This window comes from Rhopalosiphum padi, chromosome 3 (genome assembly GCF_020882245.1).
Source record: "Rhopalosiphum padi isolate XX-2018 chromosome 3, ASM2088224v1, whole genome shotgun sequence".
NCBI classification, from domain to species: Eukaryota; Metazoa; Arthropoda; class Insecta; order Hemiptera; family Aphididae; genus Rhopalosiphum; species Rhopalosiphum padi.
The window spans coordinates 77730320-77751426 of NC_083599.1; the positions used below are offsets into that span (position 1 = coordinate 77730320).

A 21107-nucleotide genomic window follows, 5' to 3' on the forward strand; every position below is an offset into this window, starting at 1 on the left:
TTATTTTCCTCCGACTGACAGTTATCCATTTGTATGTTGTTTTATGCTTTCTTACATTTCTCTTTCAATTCTATTCTCTTCTCATCTTTCTTAAACACTTCTAAATTCCATTTATTTGTGAATACACCTTTCTTAATTTTTTTGTACATTAGATTTGTTTCCATAATAATTAGATTGTGATCGCTGTCAATATCAGCACCAGGATATGTTTTGCATTGTTTAATTTGATTTTTAAAGCGTTGTTTAGTAATAATATAATCGATTTGATATCTTGCTGTATCTCCCGGCCTCTTCCAGGTATATAATCTTCTTTTATGATGTTGGAAAAAAGTGTTTGCAATTGTCAATTTGTGTTGTGTACAGAACTGTATTAGTCGTTCCCCTCTCTCATTTCTGGTTCCCAAGCCATAACTACCCGTTATGTTACTTTCTTTCCCTTCGCCTACTGCTGCATTCCAGTCGCCCAGGATTATAACATTCTCCCCTGCTTTAGTCATCGCCATTATTTAATCTATTTTATCATAAGTTTCTTCAACTTCTTCGTCATTGTGTGATGATGTTGGCATGTATACTTGGATAATCGTTGTAATAGCAGGTTTAGTATTAATTTTAACCATGATGATCCTATCTGTACATTGATAGTAGCTGATCACACTTTCTCCACACTGTTTATTCATGATGATGCCTACCCCAGTATGTCCATTTTCCGAGCCTGTATGAATGAATCTGTACTCATCACTCCAAAAGTCACCGGGATCTGGCCATCTTACTTCACTTATCCCTATAATGTCAATATTTAGTCTTCTCATTTCTAGTTTTAAATTTTCAAACTTTCCGCTTCTTCTCAAGGTTCTTACATTCCATGTGCCTACTCTTTTATAGTTTTGTTTTGTTTTACTCAAGGTAGTCTCCACCCGGACATCCGAACGGGAGACTAGTTTACGTCCGGAATCTTTTAAAATGAGTTCACAATCCATAACTGCAGATACTAGGGATAATAAGGTGGTGGTTTCCCGTTTCCTTCCTCCTCGCAGTTTTATAACCCTTTAGATGGCTGCCATCTTCACTTACAAATGTTTGGTATGTAGCTGTACCGATCTCCTTGATCTCCACCTACATCCAATACTGGGGAAGCTGCTGCCCTTCCCCAGACCCTTTTGGTCGCCTCTTACGACAAGCAGGGATTGCTCTAGGCCTATTCTATCCCGGGACCCAGACGGAATAATGTGATGTCCTCTTAACATATTAATAAAATAAGATCAATATAAAATATAAATGTACATACCTGGATTTTATTCTAGATAAAAAAATTAAACCCAGAGTTTCCAATTAGGATACAATACAACTTTGGCCAAATGTGAGACTGTAGCCAGTAACATTTTTAATTGTGCACTGGCGGATAATCTTTATCTACACATAACCACATGCATTGACATGAATACCATATAATTGCTCAAAATGTTTTTTTGCTATGTTTTCCATATCCCTACCATACTGTACTGATCTATTAAAAATATTGTGACATGTTACATTATATAAATTTAAAAAAATGTATTGTATTAATAACTTACTTGCTATTGAAGCTATTGTACACAATTGAATATATAGTATTTTTACAGCTCGTAGTTTGTCGCATCTTACAAATCCGACCAACATTACTTGCAGTAAGTCTGGACAATCTTTCAAGTCTCCACGTTTCGCTAGATGCTTGATCTCGAGTTTTAATTTCTATCTGTGTCCGATTAACTTCATTCAGTGTTCTATGATAAAAAAATGTTTAATATCATCTTTATTTATAAATAACAAAATATTAATTTTTTTTATGAATTACTTCACAAATGTATCCATTTCTTTAATTAAATCGGCATTGTTTATGTTTCTTACATTGTCCAACAGTTCAGCATTTCCGTATTCTTTATCAGCCCTTCCTGATGTTTTGGCACTTATTTTAGGAATTTTTTTTATTGTTCGTCGTCTTTTTCGGCATAAATTACGTTTATACAACGTTCGTTTCAAAAAAGATTTTCCTATTTTTCCTACATATACATTTTATATTTTTGAAGGATTGATTATTAGTACAAAATTACAAACTTTAAATAATTCTATAAATACCTGGGCTGGTCTGAGCTACGTATTTTTTAAGTGTACGTAAGTATTCTTTCGAATTGAAACTTATTACTGCTGCCGAACCCGAGTTGTATACGAACTTTTTTGCGTAACATTTATACGTTTACCCCCCAAAAATGTATTTATTACGCTATTAAATTGTTCGCAAATATTATTATTAAACTATTTGCACTTTTAGATAGACGAGAAACAATAATATTTATTTCCTCTGATATTTTTTTATATTTACTATCGACATAATAATTTGCGTTTTTATAGTGATATTTCCTTTCTTTAAAAAAATAAGAAGAACATTTATTGTGGTTATTTAATAACCGATGGTTTGGTGCATTAATTATATCAAATCGAAGTGCAAAAATAAAATAAATATATTGTTAATTTATTGGTACTTGAAATAATACTCGTTTTTCAACTCAACTTTACCTGATATCTTTTGAGATAGTTGTACATTTTGTGATTTTCGATATTTTATAGCACAAGTAATATCGGTTCGAAGCTTAAGAATATTTTCGGATATTTTTTCCTTATATCAATTGGTATTTCAGTTCGTTTACTTAAGGCCATCATTTTTTTTAAATAATTCCTTAGTAAATGATTCCGGCATTCAATTTTTTCTACTCTTAGTGCATGGCCGTAAGGAAGTATATGATTTAAACTCCTATAAATGTACAAGTTGAAATCCAAGGAAATGATGAGGTGATACAAGAAAATGAAACAATTAGTACTTTTAAAGAGGATTTGATTGCTTGGGCTATTGAGTGTAAAGTCTGTTAAAGTACTGTAAAAAAATTGTTGAAAATCTTGAAAAAAGAAGAACTGTAAATACTGAGAATCTACCTAATGACTGTAGAACACTTTTACAAACACCTACAACACTAATATTGATCCCGGAAATTATTATCATTTTGAATTGGCAGAAGGGATTAAAAGATATGCAATGCCCAATTTGAAGGACATCAAAATTGCTATTGGCATTGATGGATTGCCCTTAACTAAGAGTAGCAATAGTCAATTATGGCCGATTTTGGCATTTATTGTTGATGAGATAAAAATTGTATTTCCAGTAGGAGTTTATCACGGGAATGCCAAACCTAAGGATAGCAATGATTTTATGGCAGATTTTATTTCTGAAACTAAAGATCTTTTGGCTAATGGCATTTATATTGATGGTTCTATTAAAAAATATCTGTTCATGTTTTTGTGTGTGATGCTCCAGCAAAATCTTTTATTTTGAAAGTAAAAGGACATTCTGGATTTTATTCCTGTACTCGGTGTACTCAAGAAGGTGTATATTTTAAGAACAGAGTGTGTTTTCCTTATTCTAAAGATAAATCAGATGAAAGAACCCATGATGCTTATCTCAATAAGTTAAACGAAGAACATCATGTTGGAAATACATTATCATCACTTGTGGAATTGCCAGGATTGGATTTAATCCGAACATTCTCATTAGACTACATGCATTTAGTTTGTCTTGGAGCTGTTCGAAAACTAATTCTCCTTTGGTTAAACAAAGGACCTTTACTAGTTCGTTTACCAAATTGTGATGTTCTTAAACTATCAAAATCATTGTTAGAAATTAAATCATTTATCCCATCAGATTTTGCGAGGAAAACAAGGGAAATTCAAGACATAAATAAGTGGAAGGCCACTGAACTAAGATTGTTTTTACTTCATGTTGGACCAATTGTTCTAAAAAATATCGTAAAAGAAGATGTATTTACAAACTTTATGTCTTTGCATGTTTCTATGTTGATACTAATTTCTCCAAATCGGGCATGTTACTTAGAGTATGCTAAAGAACTTTTAGACTATTTTGTTAACACATTTCAAATAATTTATGGTCGTGAGCATGTATCACATAATATTCATGGACTGCTACATTTATCAGATGATTACAATTATTATGGTCCTCTTGATAACAGTAGTGCATTTGCATTTGAGAATTACATGAAGGAGTTGAAGTCTAATTTTAGAAAACATGATAAACCTCTCGAACAACTAATCAACAGATATACTGAGATATACAGCCAAACACAGACAAATACGACATCATCAATTCTAAAACAACACAAAACGCTCTCTAAGCCACACAGGAATGGGCCATTAGTTGGTGATATTAATGGAATACAATATTGTCAGTTAAATGTTAATAAAATAAAAATAAATATATCAGTAGATAAAGAAAGTTATATTCTAACTAAAGATGGAGAAGTTGTCAAGTGCTTGAATATAATACATTATCTAAATAACATTGTACTAATTGGAAAAGTATTTGAAATAAAAACAATGTTGTATGAAAAACCAATTAACTCAACAATATTTGACATTTTTATTGTTAAAAATCTGTCTTCTAGTTTAAAAACCTGGAATGTTTCAGAAATAAAAAAAAAAGTTATGTTAATAAAAATTGATGGTTTATCGATAGCAATGCCTATAGTCCATACATAAATAAAAATGTCTATTATTGTATATATTTTGTATATAAATGTAATTTAAAAAGTAATAACCATTAACTGCTAAAAATTCTAAGAAATAAAAATGCCATTTTATAACATACACAATTAACTAATAATATGTAAGTTAATACATTATTTTATTTTAATCATTGTTTTAACTTAATTTAAATTTTTATTTTTAGATGTGGAATGTTATACATTTTTTAAAAGACGATTCAGTAGAATCTGTTCCTAATTTTTGGTTAAAAAAACAATAAAACATGTGCATGGCCGTTATTAAAAAATTCAACTAAAAAAATGATAGAAAGAAGAATACAACCCAATGAAATAGATTTTAAATGGTTACCTGCTAGAATTCTTGGTAAAAACTATGGTAAGTAATGGTTTAAACTATTAATACTATATATTTTATTATTATTATGCATTTAAACAAACAATTTTGAAATTGAATATATTATCTTAGAAAGTTTAGAAGCTGCACGTATAAAAGCAAATAAAGCTCTATACCTAACAGATTTATCTTCAGCAAATGAAGACATTGCTAACACTAGTAATAAATTAAAAAGAATTCCAAGTCCTCCAGCTCTAAAAACAAGTAATAAATTAATTGAAATTATTGGAATCTATTACATTTATCTAATTAAAAATAACCATAACCCAGCAGTTAACTATATAATCTACATCTGTAGCTGTTGTTGATCTTTATACTATACATTTATGTTTTCATTGATTTCAAAATAAAATGTATAAATAGATAAATATTTCTCATTTTATATAAATCAGTTTTTATAAATATATTCATTGTTTATATTTTACTATCTATAAAATTTAATAAATGTATTATTTGTATTTTTAAATAGATAAAGAGAAAATTTCTACTAAGAAATATATTGATTTTAATCTATCAGACTCTGACTCTGAAAATATTATGTACGACTCTGATAAGGATCCGAATACAGTCAACCTTCTGAGATCGGTATAACTATATTATATTTAATTAAATGTAAATTCTTTACAATTGGTTTACGTACACTTATTTTTATAATTTATACTATATTTATTTGATTATAATATGTAATTTGTACTTATTATGTCTTGTTTAGTTAATGCAACACCAGATAAATGTTTTTCAAAAAATTTTATTATAACAATGATTAATTCACCAATTGGGAAAATTATGGTTGAAAATATCAGTTCGCCACATTCTTTGCAATGTTTTTCCCAGCCATCTACCAGCCAATGTACACCACAAACTGCTGCTACAGTTAAACGATCATTATTCTTATCTGAACCGCCTACCAAACGATTTGTTTCAGGTGCAGTTAAAAATCTACTATATAACAGTAACATATTTGATTTTAGTTTTAATAATTTAAATCTAAGAGTGATTATTGTATCTATAAATAAAAGATAATATATAATTATAATCTTATGATATACTATGATTTATACAGATACAACTGCAGTTTCTACTTTAAATGCAAAAATCAACAAACAAAAAGAAAATTTTTTAATGCCTCCTGAAGGTAAGATAAATATTATAATTAAACCATGATTAACTAACTAGGTATGTCAGCAACTTTACTGATTCTAGTATTAATACGCGCAGCCAGTTTATTCCAATATAATGTGACGTCAGCCGCTAAGGATTTTATTTTTGGCGGGAGTGTGGAATATACTAAATACTGATAACAAATCCTTGGCGGATGACATAGCACGATGCGTATCATTTGATTGCTGACATACCTAGTTAGTTAATCATGAATTAAACCTTTTTAATGAATTTTAAATACATATTACCTATTACTATTATCAAGTCCCGTGTCACTTAATTTGTATTTTATTTTAATGCATTTAGGAATTGATTAATAACTTGATTTTTTTGTATTAAGCAAAAGTAAAACTATAATAATCCTATTACATTTTATTTAAACATTTAATTAATGCTCTTAATTTACAAAATAATTATTTATTAACTTATTCAAATATTATCAAATATTAATTTATAAAAATATGTAATTGATAAAAATGAAATAAATCTTTTTGAATTTTTATGTTTAATAATTCTATTAGAAAAAAAAACTGAATTAATTAGTAATTACTAATCTATTATATAAAAATAAGTCCGGTTTTCCTCCCTGACGCTATAACTCCAGAACGCACGAACCGATTTCCACGGTTTTGCATTCGTTGGAAAGGTCTTGGGCTCCGTGAGGTTTATAGCAAAGAAAATTCTGGAAAATTCAGGAAAAATTCAACAGAAAAGTGGGGAAATCGTTTTTCACATACAGCGCCATCTATTATACATAGCATGTACTTCAAACCAATAGCAACGGTGCGTGATAAAGTGTGTGACAGATATCATTATTCTCTGTTCAGTTAATTTCATTTATTGTAAATTATATGGATCGTGCATTTGAAGTTAAATTCAACACTATGTCCATAGTCCAAAATGCCTAGAGAACGACGTGCGAACATCGGCCGCCGCACAAGACATGCAAGCCAGCAACAAGTCTATTCAAGGAACTTAAGAGAAGAAAGACAAAATATAATAAGAGAAAATGACCGATTGAGACATCGCGTGAGCACACGAAGATCATTGGCATCATACAATCGCTTGGCATTCCAATATGATCCCACTGCGAACTACAGTGATGATGAAAATTTGGATATTGGACGAATGACGACTATATGCCGATATTGCAATGCGGTAAAGTTCAAAAGAGAAACGGTTGGATTGTGCTGCGCAAGTGGAAAAGTCAAACTGGATCCATTACTTACACCACCACAGCCACTGAAAACATTGTTTGATGGAAGTGATCCCGATTCCAGCCATTTTCTTCAACACATCCTTGAATACAATAACTGCTTTCGCATGACTTCCTTTGGAGCTAATATCATTCGAGAAGGCGGCTTCATGCCGACTTGCAAGGTAAAAGATACAACACACATAACCAACACATAATTGCAACACATAACAACTTCATATACACCACACACTACACCATCACACGATTTACAATGTATTCATGAACAAATTTTAATGATTATTTGCAATTACAGATACAAGGTCAAATATATCATTTGCATGGTTCAATGGTGCCAACACCAGATGAACCGCATCAATTTCTGCAAATATATTTCATTTCGTCGATGGTGGATCAGCTGAACGTGCGGTGCAATATACAGGGAGCACAACAGTTAAAGAGACGAATTATTGAACAGTTGCAAGCATTTTTTCACGCTAATAATGCTGTGGTTAATATGTTCAAAACAGCATTGGAACGAATGCCATCGGATACGCACAAATTTGTCATAAGAGCGGATTGTACTCCGACAGGTGAACATGTGCGAAGATTCAATGCACCCACCGTTAATGATGTTGCTGCAATTATTGTTGGCGATCCAACTAAATCACGAGACATTGTCGTTCAGCGAAGAAGCAATATCATGCATCGTGTAAACGAGACACATCGTTTGTACGATGCGTTACAATATCCAATCATTTATTGGCAAGGGCAAGACGGATACGACATCACGTTGAAGATGGTCGATCCAATTACAGGTACAATATTCACACACTAATTATTTCCATTATTACTTTTATTGGTTTCCATTAACAATTCATTTAATTTTGCATTTTCAGGAGTATCAACGAATAATAAAAATCTAAGCGCAATGAATTACTATGCGTATCGTATGATGATTCGTACACATGAGGAGAATGTCATTCTGAAGTGCGGTCGGCTATTCCAGCAATTCGCTGTTGACATGTATGTCAAAGTCGAGACCGAACGTTTAGCGTTCATCAGATTCAATCAGCCAAAGCTACGATCTGAGGACTATATACACTTGCGTGATGCTATTCAGTCAGATGGTGATGTTCAGAATATTGGACGACTGACGATTCTCCCATCAACTTATATCGGAAGCCCACGCCACATGCACGAATACGCTCAAGACGCTATGACGTACGTGCGAAATTATGGAACTCCGGATTTATTTATTACGGTCACATGCAATCCGAAGTGGACGGAAATTGAACGCGAGTTGGAACCGGGTCAAAAACCGCAAGATCGCCATGACATAATCGCCAGAGTATTTCAGCAAAAACTCAAGGTTATGATGGATGTGCTTACTAAGTATCGAGTTTTTGGTGACACACGTTGTTATATGTACTCGGTGGAATGGCAGAAGCGTGGACTACCGCATGCTCATATCCTAATTTGGTTGCTGAACAAATTACATTCAAATGAAGTGGATGACATCATATCAGCTGAAATTCCTGATCCAGTCACTGATCCCCGTCTACACGACATTGTGACGACACAGATGGTGCATGGACCGTGCGGTGCATTAAATCCATTATCGCCTTGCATGGCTGATGGAAAGTGCACAAAACGATATCCGCGACCGTTAGTTGCTGAAACAGTCACAGGGAACGATGGATATCCAGTTTATCGTCGGCGTTCAAAAGAAGATAACGGTCGAACTATCAAAGTTAAAGTTCAAAATCAAGAGATTGAGATCGGAAATGAATTCATTGTACCATATTGCCCGCTGCTATCACGAATTTTCGAAACACATGCAAACGTTGAGAGTTGTCATTCGGCCAAATCAATCAAATATTTGTGCAAGTACGTCACAAAAGGCAGCGACATGGCTGTGTTTGGTATTGCGTCGGAAAATGTGAATGACGAAATCAGCAACTTCCAAATGGGCAGATACGTCAGTACTAATGAAGCACTGTGGCGATTATTGTCATTTCAAATTCATGAAAGATATCCCACAGTTGTACATTTAGCAGTGCATTTGGAAAATGGCCAAAGAGTTTACTTCACTGAGGCTAATGCGGCACAACGAGCTGAGAGACCACCATCGACAACATTGACTAGCTTCTTTGCAATGTGTGAAGCAGATCCATTCGCAGCGACGCTGATGTACGTTGAAATGCCCAAGTATTACACTTGGAATCAATCAACAAAGAAATTCCAACGTCGCAAACAAGGAACCCCAGTTCCAGACTGGCCACAGGTGTTTTCAACTGATGCACTAGGTCGTATGTACACTGTTCATCCTAGAAACGATGAATGTTTTTATTTGCGACTGCTGTTAGTAAATGTACGTGGACCGAAATCATTTGCGCATTTGAAAACTGTGAATGGCCACCAATGCCAAACATATCGAGAAGCATGTCAACTATTGGGTTTGCTGGAGAACGATTCTCATTGGGATTTAACACTTGCAGATTCAGTTGTTTCATCAAATGCGTACCAAATACGAACGCTGTTCGCAATTATCATCACCACATGTTTTCCTTCACAACCAATTCAGTTATGGAACAAATACAAAGACGCCATATGTGAAGATATCTTGCATCGCTTGCGTATTCAAACGAATAATCCTGACATCCAAATAACCGATGAAATCTACAATGAAGGATTGATTCTGATTGAGGATCAATGCTTGACTATTGCAAACAAGCTACTGATTGAAGTAGGAATGATTGCGCCAAATCGATCGATGCACGATGCATTCAACCAAGAATTAAATCGAGAGCTGCAATACAATGTTGATACATTGCAGGAATTCGTTAGAAATAATGTTCCGTTGCTGAATGAACAGCAAAAACAAGTATACAAAACATTAATGCAAGCGGTGGACAATAATACTGGTGGTCTATTCTTCCTGGATGCACCTGGAGGAACAGGGAAAACATTTGTCATTTCATTGATTTTGGCCACTATTCGATCAAGATGTGACATAGCTTTGGCGTTAGCATCATCTGGAATTGCGGCGACTCTTCTAGATGGCGGTCGTACTGCACATTCTGCGCTTAAGTTGCCACTCAATTTAAACACAATTGATACTCCAACGTGCAATATTTCCCGATCCAGTGCAATTGGAAAATTGTTAATGCAATGCAAGCTCATTGTTTGGGATGAGTGCACAATGGCACATAAGAAATCACTTGAAGCACTTAACTTCACACTGAAGGATCTTCGGAGAAATAACAACATCTTTGGCGGCTTGATGATATTGTTGGCAGGCGATTTCAGGCAGACGTTGCCAGTAGTTCCCCGTGGAACGCCTGCAGATGAATTGAATGCTTGCCTAAAGGCATCACCTTTATGGAATAACGTAAAAACATTATCGCTAACCACTAGTATGAGAGTTCAACTTCAAAATGATCAAAGTGCTGCACAATTTTCCAAACAATTGTTAGATCTTGGAAATGGAAAAGTCCCAGTTGATGCGACATCTGGATTAATTACTCTTACCAACGACTTTTGCCGATTTGTAGACACTCAATTAGTTCTTATTGAAAATGTTTTCCCAAACATTAGTGAGAATTATAAGAATTATGCTTGGTTAAGTCAACGAGCAATTCTTGCAGCAAAGAATAATGATGTCCACGCACTGAATTTCACCATTCAATCAAAAATTGCTGGCGATTTGGTGACATACAAATCCGTTGATTCAATAACAAATCCCGATGATGTAGTAAATTATCCAACGGAGTTTTTGAACTCTCTGGAGATACCAGACACAGGTACAGTTATTTTGATACTGCGTAATTTGAATCCACCGCGACTTTGCAACGGTACTCGACTTTCGGTAAAGAGACTTATGCCGAATTTAATTGAGGCAACCATTATTAACGGAAAGTACGCAGGTGAAAATGTATGTATTCCTCGAATACCAATGATTCCGACTGATCTTCCGTTTGACTTCAAACGATTGCAATTCCCAGTTCGCCTTGCGTTCGCAATGACAATTAATAAGTCGCAAGGCCAATCGCTGAGTGTTTGCGGGATAAATTTGGAAAATCATTGTTTTTCACATGGACAGTTATACGTTGCGTGTTCACGAGTTGGGAAACCATCCGCTTTGTTTGTGTTAACGTCAGACCAAAAAACAAAAAATGTGGTTTACCAAAGAGCACTACAATGAAACAATTAAATAACACTTCATTTTAGTAGGTAATTGAAATGAATTTATTACTGTTGTGAAATGAAATAAATATTTTCCTTTTCAAATATATAACAAAAAAATTTTTTTTTCTTTATCTTTTAATCACCAAACGAAATGTTACATAAAACGAATCTGGTGGCGAAACGGAGTTCGCCGGGTCTGCTAGTTACATATACAATAATATAATATGAATAAATTATGTTCAAATATAATTTAGTTAATAATATGATTGTTAATAATGTTAAATAATTGAAATCAATTATTTGAAAGGAATGTTATACAACTACTACTAGTAAAATTGTATGTGATTATTGTTACATATTTTCAGAAGTTTGTTATAAGTGCATTGACAAAAATTAAATATGATATAGCTGGATTAACTCATACAGTTATTGCATCTCATTTAATATTGGATAGCAATCAAAATAATTTGTCGTCATTATTACATACATTCCAAGAAACTTTTGTTTTGGATGAAATATTTCCCATCAAGACAAATGATGAACTTGAAGATTTTGAAAAAAAAATTGAAAATGATAAGCATTTCAGATTTAATATTGTACGTTTAATTAACAATTATTAGTCCCATAAAATACATTTAACATGTTAATAAATGTATTATTTATTCATTTATAAAATAATATTTTTTATCTTTTCTTTCCAGATCTCAAAACTATCATTAATGGTTGGTATAAAAATGTTGGTGACAGCGTGCGGCGATTAATGGCCAAAATGTTTGAAGATGACATTTTGGTAGAATACTCCTTGCAAGGTTTTAAAAAAAAGAAATGTTTTCAAAAACTTGGAACTTATCGTTTACTAATTGGTAAATTAGTTTATTTTGTTCCTTAGTTAAAATATTAATTAAAGTATTTTATATTTTATTCACAGATGCCATTAGAATTCACCGAAAGTTTAGTAGTTTGATTGACAGGGAGTTCGACATACCACTTGCAACTTGGATAGCTCACGCCAAATTTGGATTATTAAATAAAAATAATGATAAATTATAAAATATTTGATTATACACTAATAATTAATCCCAAGAAGGATTTTTTTTGTAAAAGTTGAAATAATAAATCTGTAATAAAAGTATAATAATTGTGTTATTTTTCTTTAATTATTTTAGGTTTCTTGTTCATACTATAAAAAAAAATAATTATGTATTATTTTGTATCCTGAGTAGATATTTCAAAATATAAAAGTAATATAATACATTATAATATCAAAAGAATGAGTAGTGGAAAGACAAATCATTTATATACATATTGAAAAGTGCACAAAGATAAAAAAAAACATTTTCTAAACCAACCACTTTTTTGTGAAAATAAGTATGTTTTAGAAACATTAAAATTTGGAACTAGGAATATGACAATCATTTTGATACAATATTAGGATAAAATGTTCAAAATGTGATTGGAATATTATGTTATTGCTTATAACATAATGTTATATAAAAGTTAAAAATTTAATATTCTTTCAACGCAAAATAAAGTGGCCAAATACAGTCATTAGAACATTCTTTAAACATTAAAATTATGTTATTTGCATACATTTTGAATAAAATAAGAATATTATTATTAGTTTAAAAATGTTTTTAAAATGTTTATAAAATATAATATTGCTGTCTGGGCTAAGTTTTAAAACCGTAGTATGCATGAAAAAAATCAAAAAAAATCTAACATTTTATGTACGTTGTTATTTTAAGGTTAGATCAACTGAACATAAATTAAAATTTGCTGAAAGAAAAAAAATGATTCAAAATAAATTTCGCTCAGAAATGGGTTTGTTGGTTGATGTAGTTTTACAAGGTAAAATCTATACATATAGTTGAATTTTCAGTTTTTTTTAACTACAAAGTATTCTGTTGTTATGACTAATATTTTTTTAGGCAAAGGAAATACTAATGACGGAAATACAGCGCGAAGATTTTTTAATTACCCAGAAAAAAGTGCAAACATTACTGGAATTAAGCTAAATTTAATAAAACGTTTTTCAAATATTTTGTCTGCCATTGCTAGCGGAATCGAAGTTAATCCGGAAGCGTTTGATGCCTCCTTTAATGCTTTGGATACAGCAAAATTATTTGTGAACCTGTATCCATGGTATTATATGCCTTCCAGTGTTCACAAGATTCTAATACACGGAGCCGATGTTATACGATTTGCAATTGTTCCTATTGGTAAATTATATTATAACTTACGTTTTTTAAAGTTTTTATAATTTTATTATTAATGTTAGGAAAACTTTCCGAAGAGGCACAAGAAGCAAGAAATTAGGACTACAAACATATAAGAGAACATCATACCAGAAAACATTCTAGAATAAACACTAATGCAGATTTGTTTCATATGCTTCTAGTCTCATCCGACCCTTATATATCTTCGATTAGTAGACATTTACCTGAAAAAGATATAGGGACTTTTTCGGATGATGTAAAATCTTTATTAATATTCCCCCAGATCTCTATAAATGAAAATTTAAATAAATCATTTTCAGATATGGATTTAAGTGATTAAAAATAATTCTTGAAATAAAATAAAACTGTATCTTGAAAAAAAGTTAATTAATGACTATTATAGTTACCAATTTTTTTTTTAAATAAATAATTTCTATGCACTACATTTATACACAGATGCAACCAAACTTATATTTTTGAATAGCTGGGAACTTTCTTTACACGTAATGTGCATTGAATATATGGTAAGGTTGAGTAATTTTTAGAAATAGTCTGCTAAAGTTAAAAAAAACGTAAAAAAAACTTGAACATTTTTTTAATTTCCGTAAAACATTAAAAAAAAATATATTTTTTTTTGTACCTATATTTTTTATTTATTTAGAGGTACTTAAAATTCAAATTAATTATATTAAAATTAAAAATATATATATATTATTATAAGAAAAATGTTCAAGAAAAAAGTAAATATTTCAATAAAAACAACGATTTTACCATAAATTCAACGTACACTCAACGCTGTAAGTCACGTTAATTTGTATGTAGGAACTTCAAATTCTGTAAAAAGGTTCCTTGGGTTGTATATTTGAACATCATTATCAAAAAACATGTACAAGTTTAAATTTAAAATTGAGGGTTTTTGCCACGTAAATTGACGTTTCAGACCACTGTGCGACGGTATGTGTGTGTAACGTGTTTACGTGTGTGCATTATAACGCCTCGACTCCTTCGTATTTGCCGCTGAATTACGCGCCTGTCCGTTTAAAGTGTTTAAACCGATTTGTTTATTATTTCAATTGTGTTTTGAATATTATATAATGGGAGATAATAACGAAATAGTTACGGGTGATATCCCTGAAATTGAAGGTTGTATGCCTCTGCAGCCTGAAGAAGACGTCACTATTACTTCTCCAAAAGCTAAAAATAAAAATGGAAAAGTAAGTGATAATGATTAATATATTATTCAAATATTTAATTATTTAATAATTGATATTTCAAATTGTATTACGTATTTTATATCATTATTTATATGTTTTTAACAGTTTGTGTCCAGTCGTCTAAAAATAATTATAATTAATATTTATAAAGATATCATTACTTATACACCAGACAAAAAAAAGTGGACATTATTAACCGTAAAAGAGAGTTGTCTGGTTTGGGACGAGACACAGTAAGGAATACTATAAATGAATATAAAACGACGAAAACAGTATCATCTCCTAATAGAAAACGATTAAAGACTTCACTGTTTGAAAAAATTGATGATCTGGATCGCACAGGATTACGTCGTACAATTCATTCTATTTGGTTAAAACGTGAACTACCAACCATTGACCGAATTTTATTTGATGTAAACGCAGATCCGTCGCTTCCAAATTTTAAAAGGACGTCTCTGTATCGTGTCATCAAAAAATTGGACTTCGTATTTACCAAAAGAAAAAGGTGCAGTGTGCTGACCGAGAGGGAAGATATAATTGTTTGGCGTCGTCAGTATTTATACGATATTCGAAAATATAGAGCTGAAGGTCGATCAAATAATCTGGACGAAACTTGGTTGAACGCCGGCGATTGTGTCGATCGTGTTGGAAGGACAATACGGTTGTCTCCAAACACGATGCATTCAATAAAGGCCTCACAACCGGTATACCAAATTCAACAGGTAAAGGAAAACGACTCATTGTACTACACATTGGGTCAAAGAATGGTTTTCTGCCAGGTGGCCTACTATGTTTCGTTTCCAAAAAAAAATACGGGAGATTACCATGACGAGATGAATGGGGATAACTTCAAAGAGTGGTTCGAGTCCATTATCCATGTACTCGATCCAAATTCAATCATCGTCATGGACAATGCGCCGTACCATTCAGTGGAGCTGGAAAAATATCCAAATACCTCTTGGAAAAAGGCAGCTATATTGGAGTGGCTCATTTCCAGAGATGTTGTTCGTGAACGACCGCTATCGTCATTGTTGAAGCCCGAACTTCTGGCGATATCAAAAGAAATGCGACCACAATTTAAATCGTATGTAATCGACAACCTGGCCAAGGACAATGGACACACCGTACTCTGATTGCCACCGTACCATTGCGAATTCAATCCAATTGAATTAGCATGGGCGATGGTAAAAGGATACGTGAAACAGAAAAACACCACTTTTGAAATCGACGATGTTCGCCGACTGCTCAATACAGCGATTGAAAGGGTTACAGCTCAAAACTGGAAAAATTTTATAAAGCACGTAATTGAAGAAGAGGATAGAATATGGAAAGCGGACGATATCATAGACGAATTGACAGATGCAATGGAACCTTGTATAATATTTTTTTTTTTTTTATCATGTATTGTATTTTAACATGTATTCGTAGACATATATATTATACATAATATGTATAATATAAATGTCTGTGCATGTATTGTATTTTTTTTCATATTTTATATTTTTTTATCATGCTTTATATTTTATCATTTTTCATATATATTTTAACATGCTTTATGTTTTATCAGTCTTCGTGCGGCGTACATCGCAACCGTTTGTGTTTTACGTATTTCGCTCGCTTATCTACCGTCGCGCGTGTTTCTAAATCAATAATTCAGTGCATGGTGCAAAAATGGTAAAAACCAATGCTTCCCAATACTCGGGTAACAAACGTTCTAGCAGCGAAGCTCTTTCTCCGCGGTATGCGCATAAAAATAAATACTCTCCTCTCGCAATTCTTGACAATACAAATGATGACAACTCAGAGGAAACTCACATGGATCCTATGGAGGTAAGTCAAATAGTTCAAAAAATTCCCCCACTATATATTTACGATATCGTTGACTATATTGAGTTCATAAACAAGATCACACCTATGATAGTAGATAATTTTAATATAAATAACAAAAATATTTTCTTAAAGTTGAATTTATCAACGGTTTTCGACTACCGTACAATCACAAAATACTTATCTGAAGAAAACATTAAATACCACACCTATCAACTCCCCGAGGAAAGAAACCTATCTGTAATAATCAGAAATATACCTACTTCTATTCCCGAAGAAACCACCTTTTCGGCCCTCACCGAACTAAAATTGAACGTCACATCGGTCACACGTCTCCAAAATCGTTACAAATCTCCTATACCAATCGTTGCTGCCTTACTAGACAAATCCGAGAAAAACATATTCTCACTTGATCGCTTCCTTCATTGCGTTATCTCGGTCGAAAGTCGCAAAAGCGATTCGTCCATACCACAATGCAAAAATTGCCAACGTTTCCAACACACAAAAAACTTCTGCAACCTCCCCCCTAGATGTGTCAAATGCTTAGAAAGCCACCATTACTCCAAATGCACTAAGGATAAAAACATTCCATCTACATGTGTCAATTGTAATGAAAATCACCCTGCTAATTATAGAGGTTGTAAAATATACAAGCAAATAAAAAATAAAAAAAGTACCTCCCAACTATCCAAGAACGCATTAGTAACACATTACACAACAGAGTTGTGTATACGATAACAAAAATACCCAACCCATAACCAATATGGTTATCGAAAATCCCCAAAACCAAGTTTTAAACCAAACAAATCCCAACACAAGCAATACTCCAACCTATGCTGACAAAACTAAAAATAAAAAAAACAATCTTAAACAAGATGAAGAATTAAATAACTCAAATATCACCAACGAACTTATTAAGTCACTTATGCCCCTAATCAGCACACTCGTCTCACAAATTATCAAAAAAGTCATCGAAAATCTACCTGCTCTATTAAATAATATATATTTCGTCTAACATTATAAATAATCTTAATCTAGATATCATAAATTGGAATGCTAATGGAATCAAGAAAAATCGAAACACATTTGCAGCTTTCTTATCGGCTCATAATGTTGATTTTGCATGTGTGAGTGAAACGCATCTAATTGCTATTGATAAAATTAAATTCAATGGTTATACTACCTATCGCAAAGATAGGCTATTGGTTCGACCTTCAGGTGGTGTTGCTATAATAATCAAATCGAAAATAAAACATCAACTAACATATCTACCTGCTACACAAACTCTCGAATCAATCGCAATATCACAATTAACCAATCAATTACAACAATAATTAGTTCTTATCAATCATCTAGTTTTCAAATGTATATAAACGACTTTGAAAAAATATTAAATAGCTATCAAACAATTATTTTAGTAGGTGACCTAAATTTTAAGCATACAACTTGGAATTGTAAATCCACAAACGCTAATGGACGTAAACTTTATAAATACCTTGCAAGCAATCCTGCGATACTGTCAGCTCCAGACACACCCACATACTATCCATATGATCAAAGTAGAAGTCCTGATATTTTAGATGTAATTATACTATAATCAATTCGTTTTTCCATGCACCAAGAACCACTTTTCGAACTCGACTCGGGCCATTTACCTGTTAAAATTACATTAGATGCGTCCTTATCGTTCTCAACTCCTACTCGCAAACTCATCACCGGTAAAGCAGATTGGAAAAAATTCAAACAACACATAACAACAAGTCTAATTATCCCTAAAAATATATTAAATACCAACAGTGCAGACACTGCAGTAACACATCTACGTGAAATCATATGTCAAGCGGCCGAAGAATGCTCAGAAAAAAAAAATACGGTAATAAATTATAGTCCTAATCAACTTCCTCTCAACATTGTAAAATTAATCAAATCAAAACACCAAACCAGAAGACTTTGGCAATTGTACAGACAACCACCTAATCGAAAAAAATTAAATTACTTAACGAAAGAGGTTAAAAGACAACTAGAAGAACATAGAATTAACAGTTATCAAAAATACTTATCTGCTATACACCCAGCAGACTCAAACCTATGGACAGCGACCAAAAGATTAATTAAACCAAACTCAAATGAAATCCCCCCTTTAAAAGCGAGTAGTACTTACCTAAATACTGACTCGGAAAAATGTGAACTGTTCGCCCACACTCTTGAAAATATTTTCACTTTAAACAACTCTGCAATTGAAAACTCCACAGACAATCTAGTCAAACAAAAACTATGTGAGCCCAATATTTTTCCACAAAATATTTTACCTTACTCATGTCCAAACGAAATCTTAGACATAATAAAAAAATTACCAAAAAGAAAATCACCCGGTTACGATCTAATTACTAATGCTATTCTAAAAAATATTCCAAGGAAAGCAATTACTTATTTAACCATATTATTCAACTCCCTAATAAAAATTGGATATTTTCCTAAGGAATGGAAACTGGCCACAATCATCATGATCAAAAAACCAGGCAAAGATAACACTGACGCGCGTAACTACAGACCTATTAGTTTACTGTCATCAGTTTCAAAAATATTTGAAAAAATTATACACTCCAGGCTCACCAATTATTTAAATGCCATTCCGCATTTCCAATTTGGATTCATGAATATAAGCGATGGTTACGAAAAAAAACAACATACAGGTGCAGCCTTTCTAGACGTAGCCCAAGCCTTTGATCGGGTTTGGAATGACGGACTCTTATATAAACTAAAAATGTTAAACACCCCAAATGCTATTTACAATCTAATTAAATCCTACCTCACTGCTCGCTGTTTTAAAGTCAAAATAAACGACACTACTTCACAAATAAAAATTATAAATGCAGGTGTACCTCAAGGTTCAAAAATTTCTCCGTTACTTTTTAACCTATATGTTTCGGACTTTCCTACATCAATTAATACGGAAATAGCACTTTATACCGACGACAGCGCAATATATTGAAGCTCTACAGACGTTGAAACAGTGACAAAAAATATCCAAGACCACCTGAATGACATTCAAAAATGGGGAGATAAATGGAAAATAAAACTGAACCCTCAAAAAAGCACAGCAGTCCTTTTCACTAATCGTCGCCCCAAAACTCCCGGAAATTTAATACTGTACGGTAATAGCATTCCCTGGTCACCTAGCATCAAGTATCTCGGCGTAATATAAGACAGGAAACTAACTTGGAACCCACACATCACCTCTAAACTTTAACAAGGCTACCAGAGACTAAAGATACTTTACCCATTGTTAAACCGACAATCATCGCTAAGCTGGAAATGTTCTATATTGCTATACAAACAAATTTTACGACCACTACTTTTATACGCGGTCCCTGTGTGGGGAAATTGTGCTAATACCCATATACACAAGATACAAATATTTCAATCTAAAGTCCTCAAGACAATATCTAACGCCCCATGGTTTATACGTAATGCTGCACTGCACACGGACTTCCAGCTACCATCTATAACTGATTATATAAAGAAATTAACAATCAACTTCTTCAACCACTTACAGTCTGCTAGCAGCGCTAAATACTACAACCTAAGTGTCCCTCCTCCAATACGCCGTCTCAAGCGTGGACGTCCACATGACCTCCTACGCTAATTGTCTATTGTATTATTAGTTTCTCATATTTAATAATTCTTAATTAAATCTTAATTGTACATACCTATTAATGTTGTAAAAATATAGTTAGATCTAAGCTCATAAAACATTGTAAACTCTAATTTATCAATTCTTACTGATTTTGTAATTTTTTTTTTTTTATGTTAACCTTTTTCAAAATGTCAAATATTATATTCTTTTAGCCTTAAGTTTAGATGACCAATTGTCAGGAAAACTTTATAATTAAAAAAAAAAAAATGTTTTATCATGTATTATATTTTTTTATCATGCTTTATGTTTTATCATTTTTTTTATCATGTACTATATTTTTTATCATGCTTTATGTTTTATCATTTTTTTATCATATCTTTATGTTATATCGTTCTTTTTATCATGTATTATCATTTTTTTTATCATGTATTATGTATTATCATTTTTTTTTATCATGCTTTAATATTATAAAGTGTTACTAATTAAATTATAGGAATTTGTTTTTACGTACCTATAACATTAGGTAATAAAAAAAAAATTGAACAAAAGAAATTGTTATTGTACCGATAGTGTACACTGACGTATGTATGTGATTTTGTGGCACGCGACTGTGCGAGTGACGGTACGGAAAAATACATCACGAAGCACAGCTTCGCATTCCAACTGTTTCAGAGTATACAATGCAATTT

At 32.3% G+C, this 21107-nt stretch overlaps 2 protein-coding genes across 2 annotated transcripts; one reads left to right on the forward strand and one right to left on the reverse strand.

The window, feature by feature from the left end:
• Positions 1–1469: 1469 nt before the first annotated feature.
• Positions 1470–2577, reverse strand: LOC132925798 (uncharacterized). The gene is given in 6 exon segments (XM_060990162.1): positions 1470–1504; positions 1572–1609; positions 1611–1760; positions 1832–2036; positions 2113–2206; positions 2551–2577. Coding segments are annotated over 6 exon segments (549 nt in total).
• Positions 2578–6698: 4121 nt separating this feature from the next.
• On the forward strand, positions 6699–12285 carry LOC132925800 (uncharacterized). The gene is made up of 5 exons (XM_060990163.1): positions 6699–7518; positions 7650–8151; positions 8233–11393; positions 11890–12120; positions 12226–12285. Exons 1-5 carry the CDS (start codon positions 7039–7041, stop codon positions 12283–12285), a joined length of 4434 nt encoding a protein of 1477 aa, XP_060846146.1. The 5' UTR covers positions 6699–7038.
• Positions 12286–21107: the final 8822 nt, after the last annotated feature.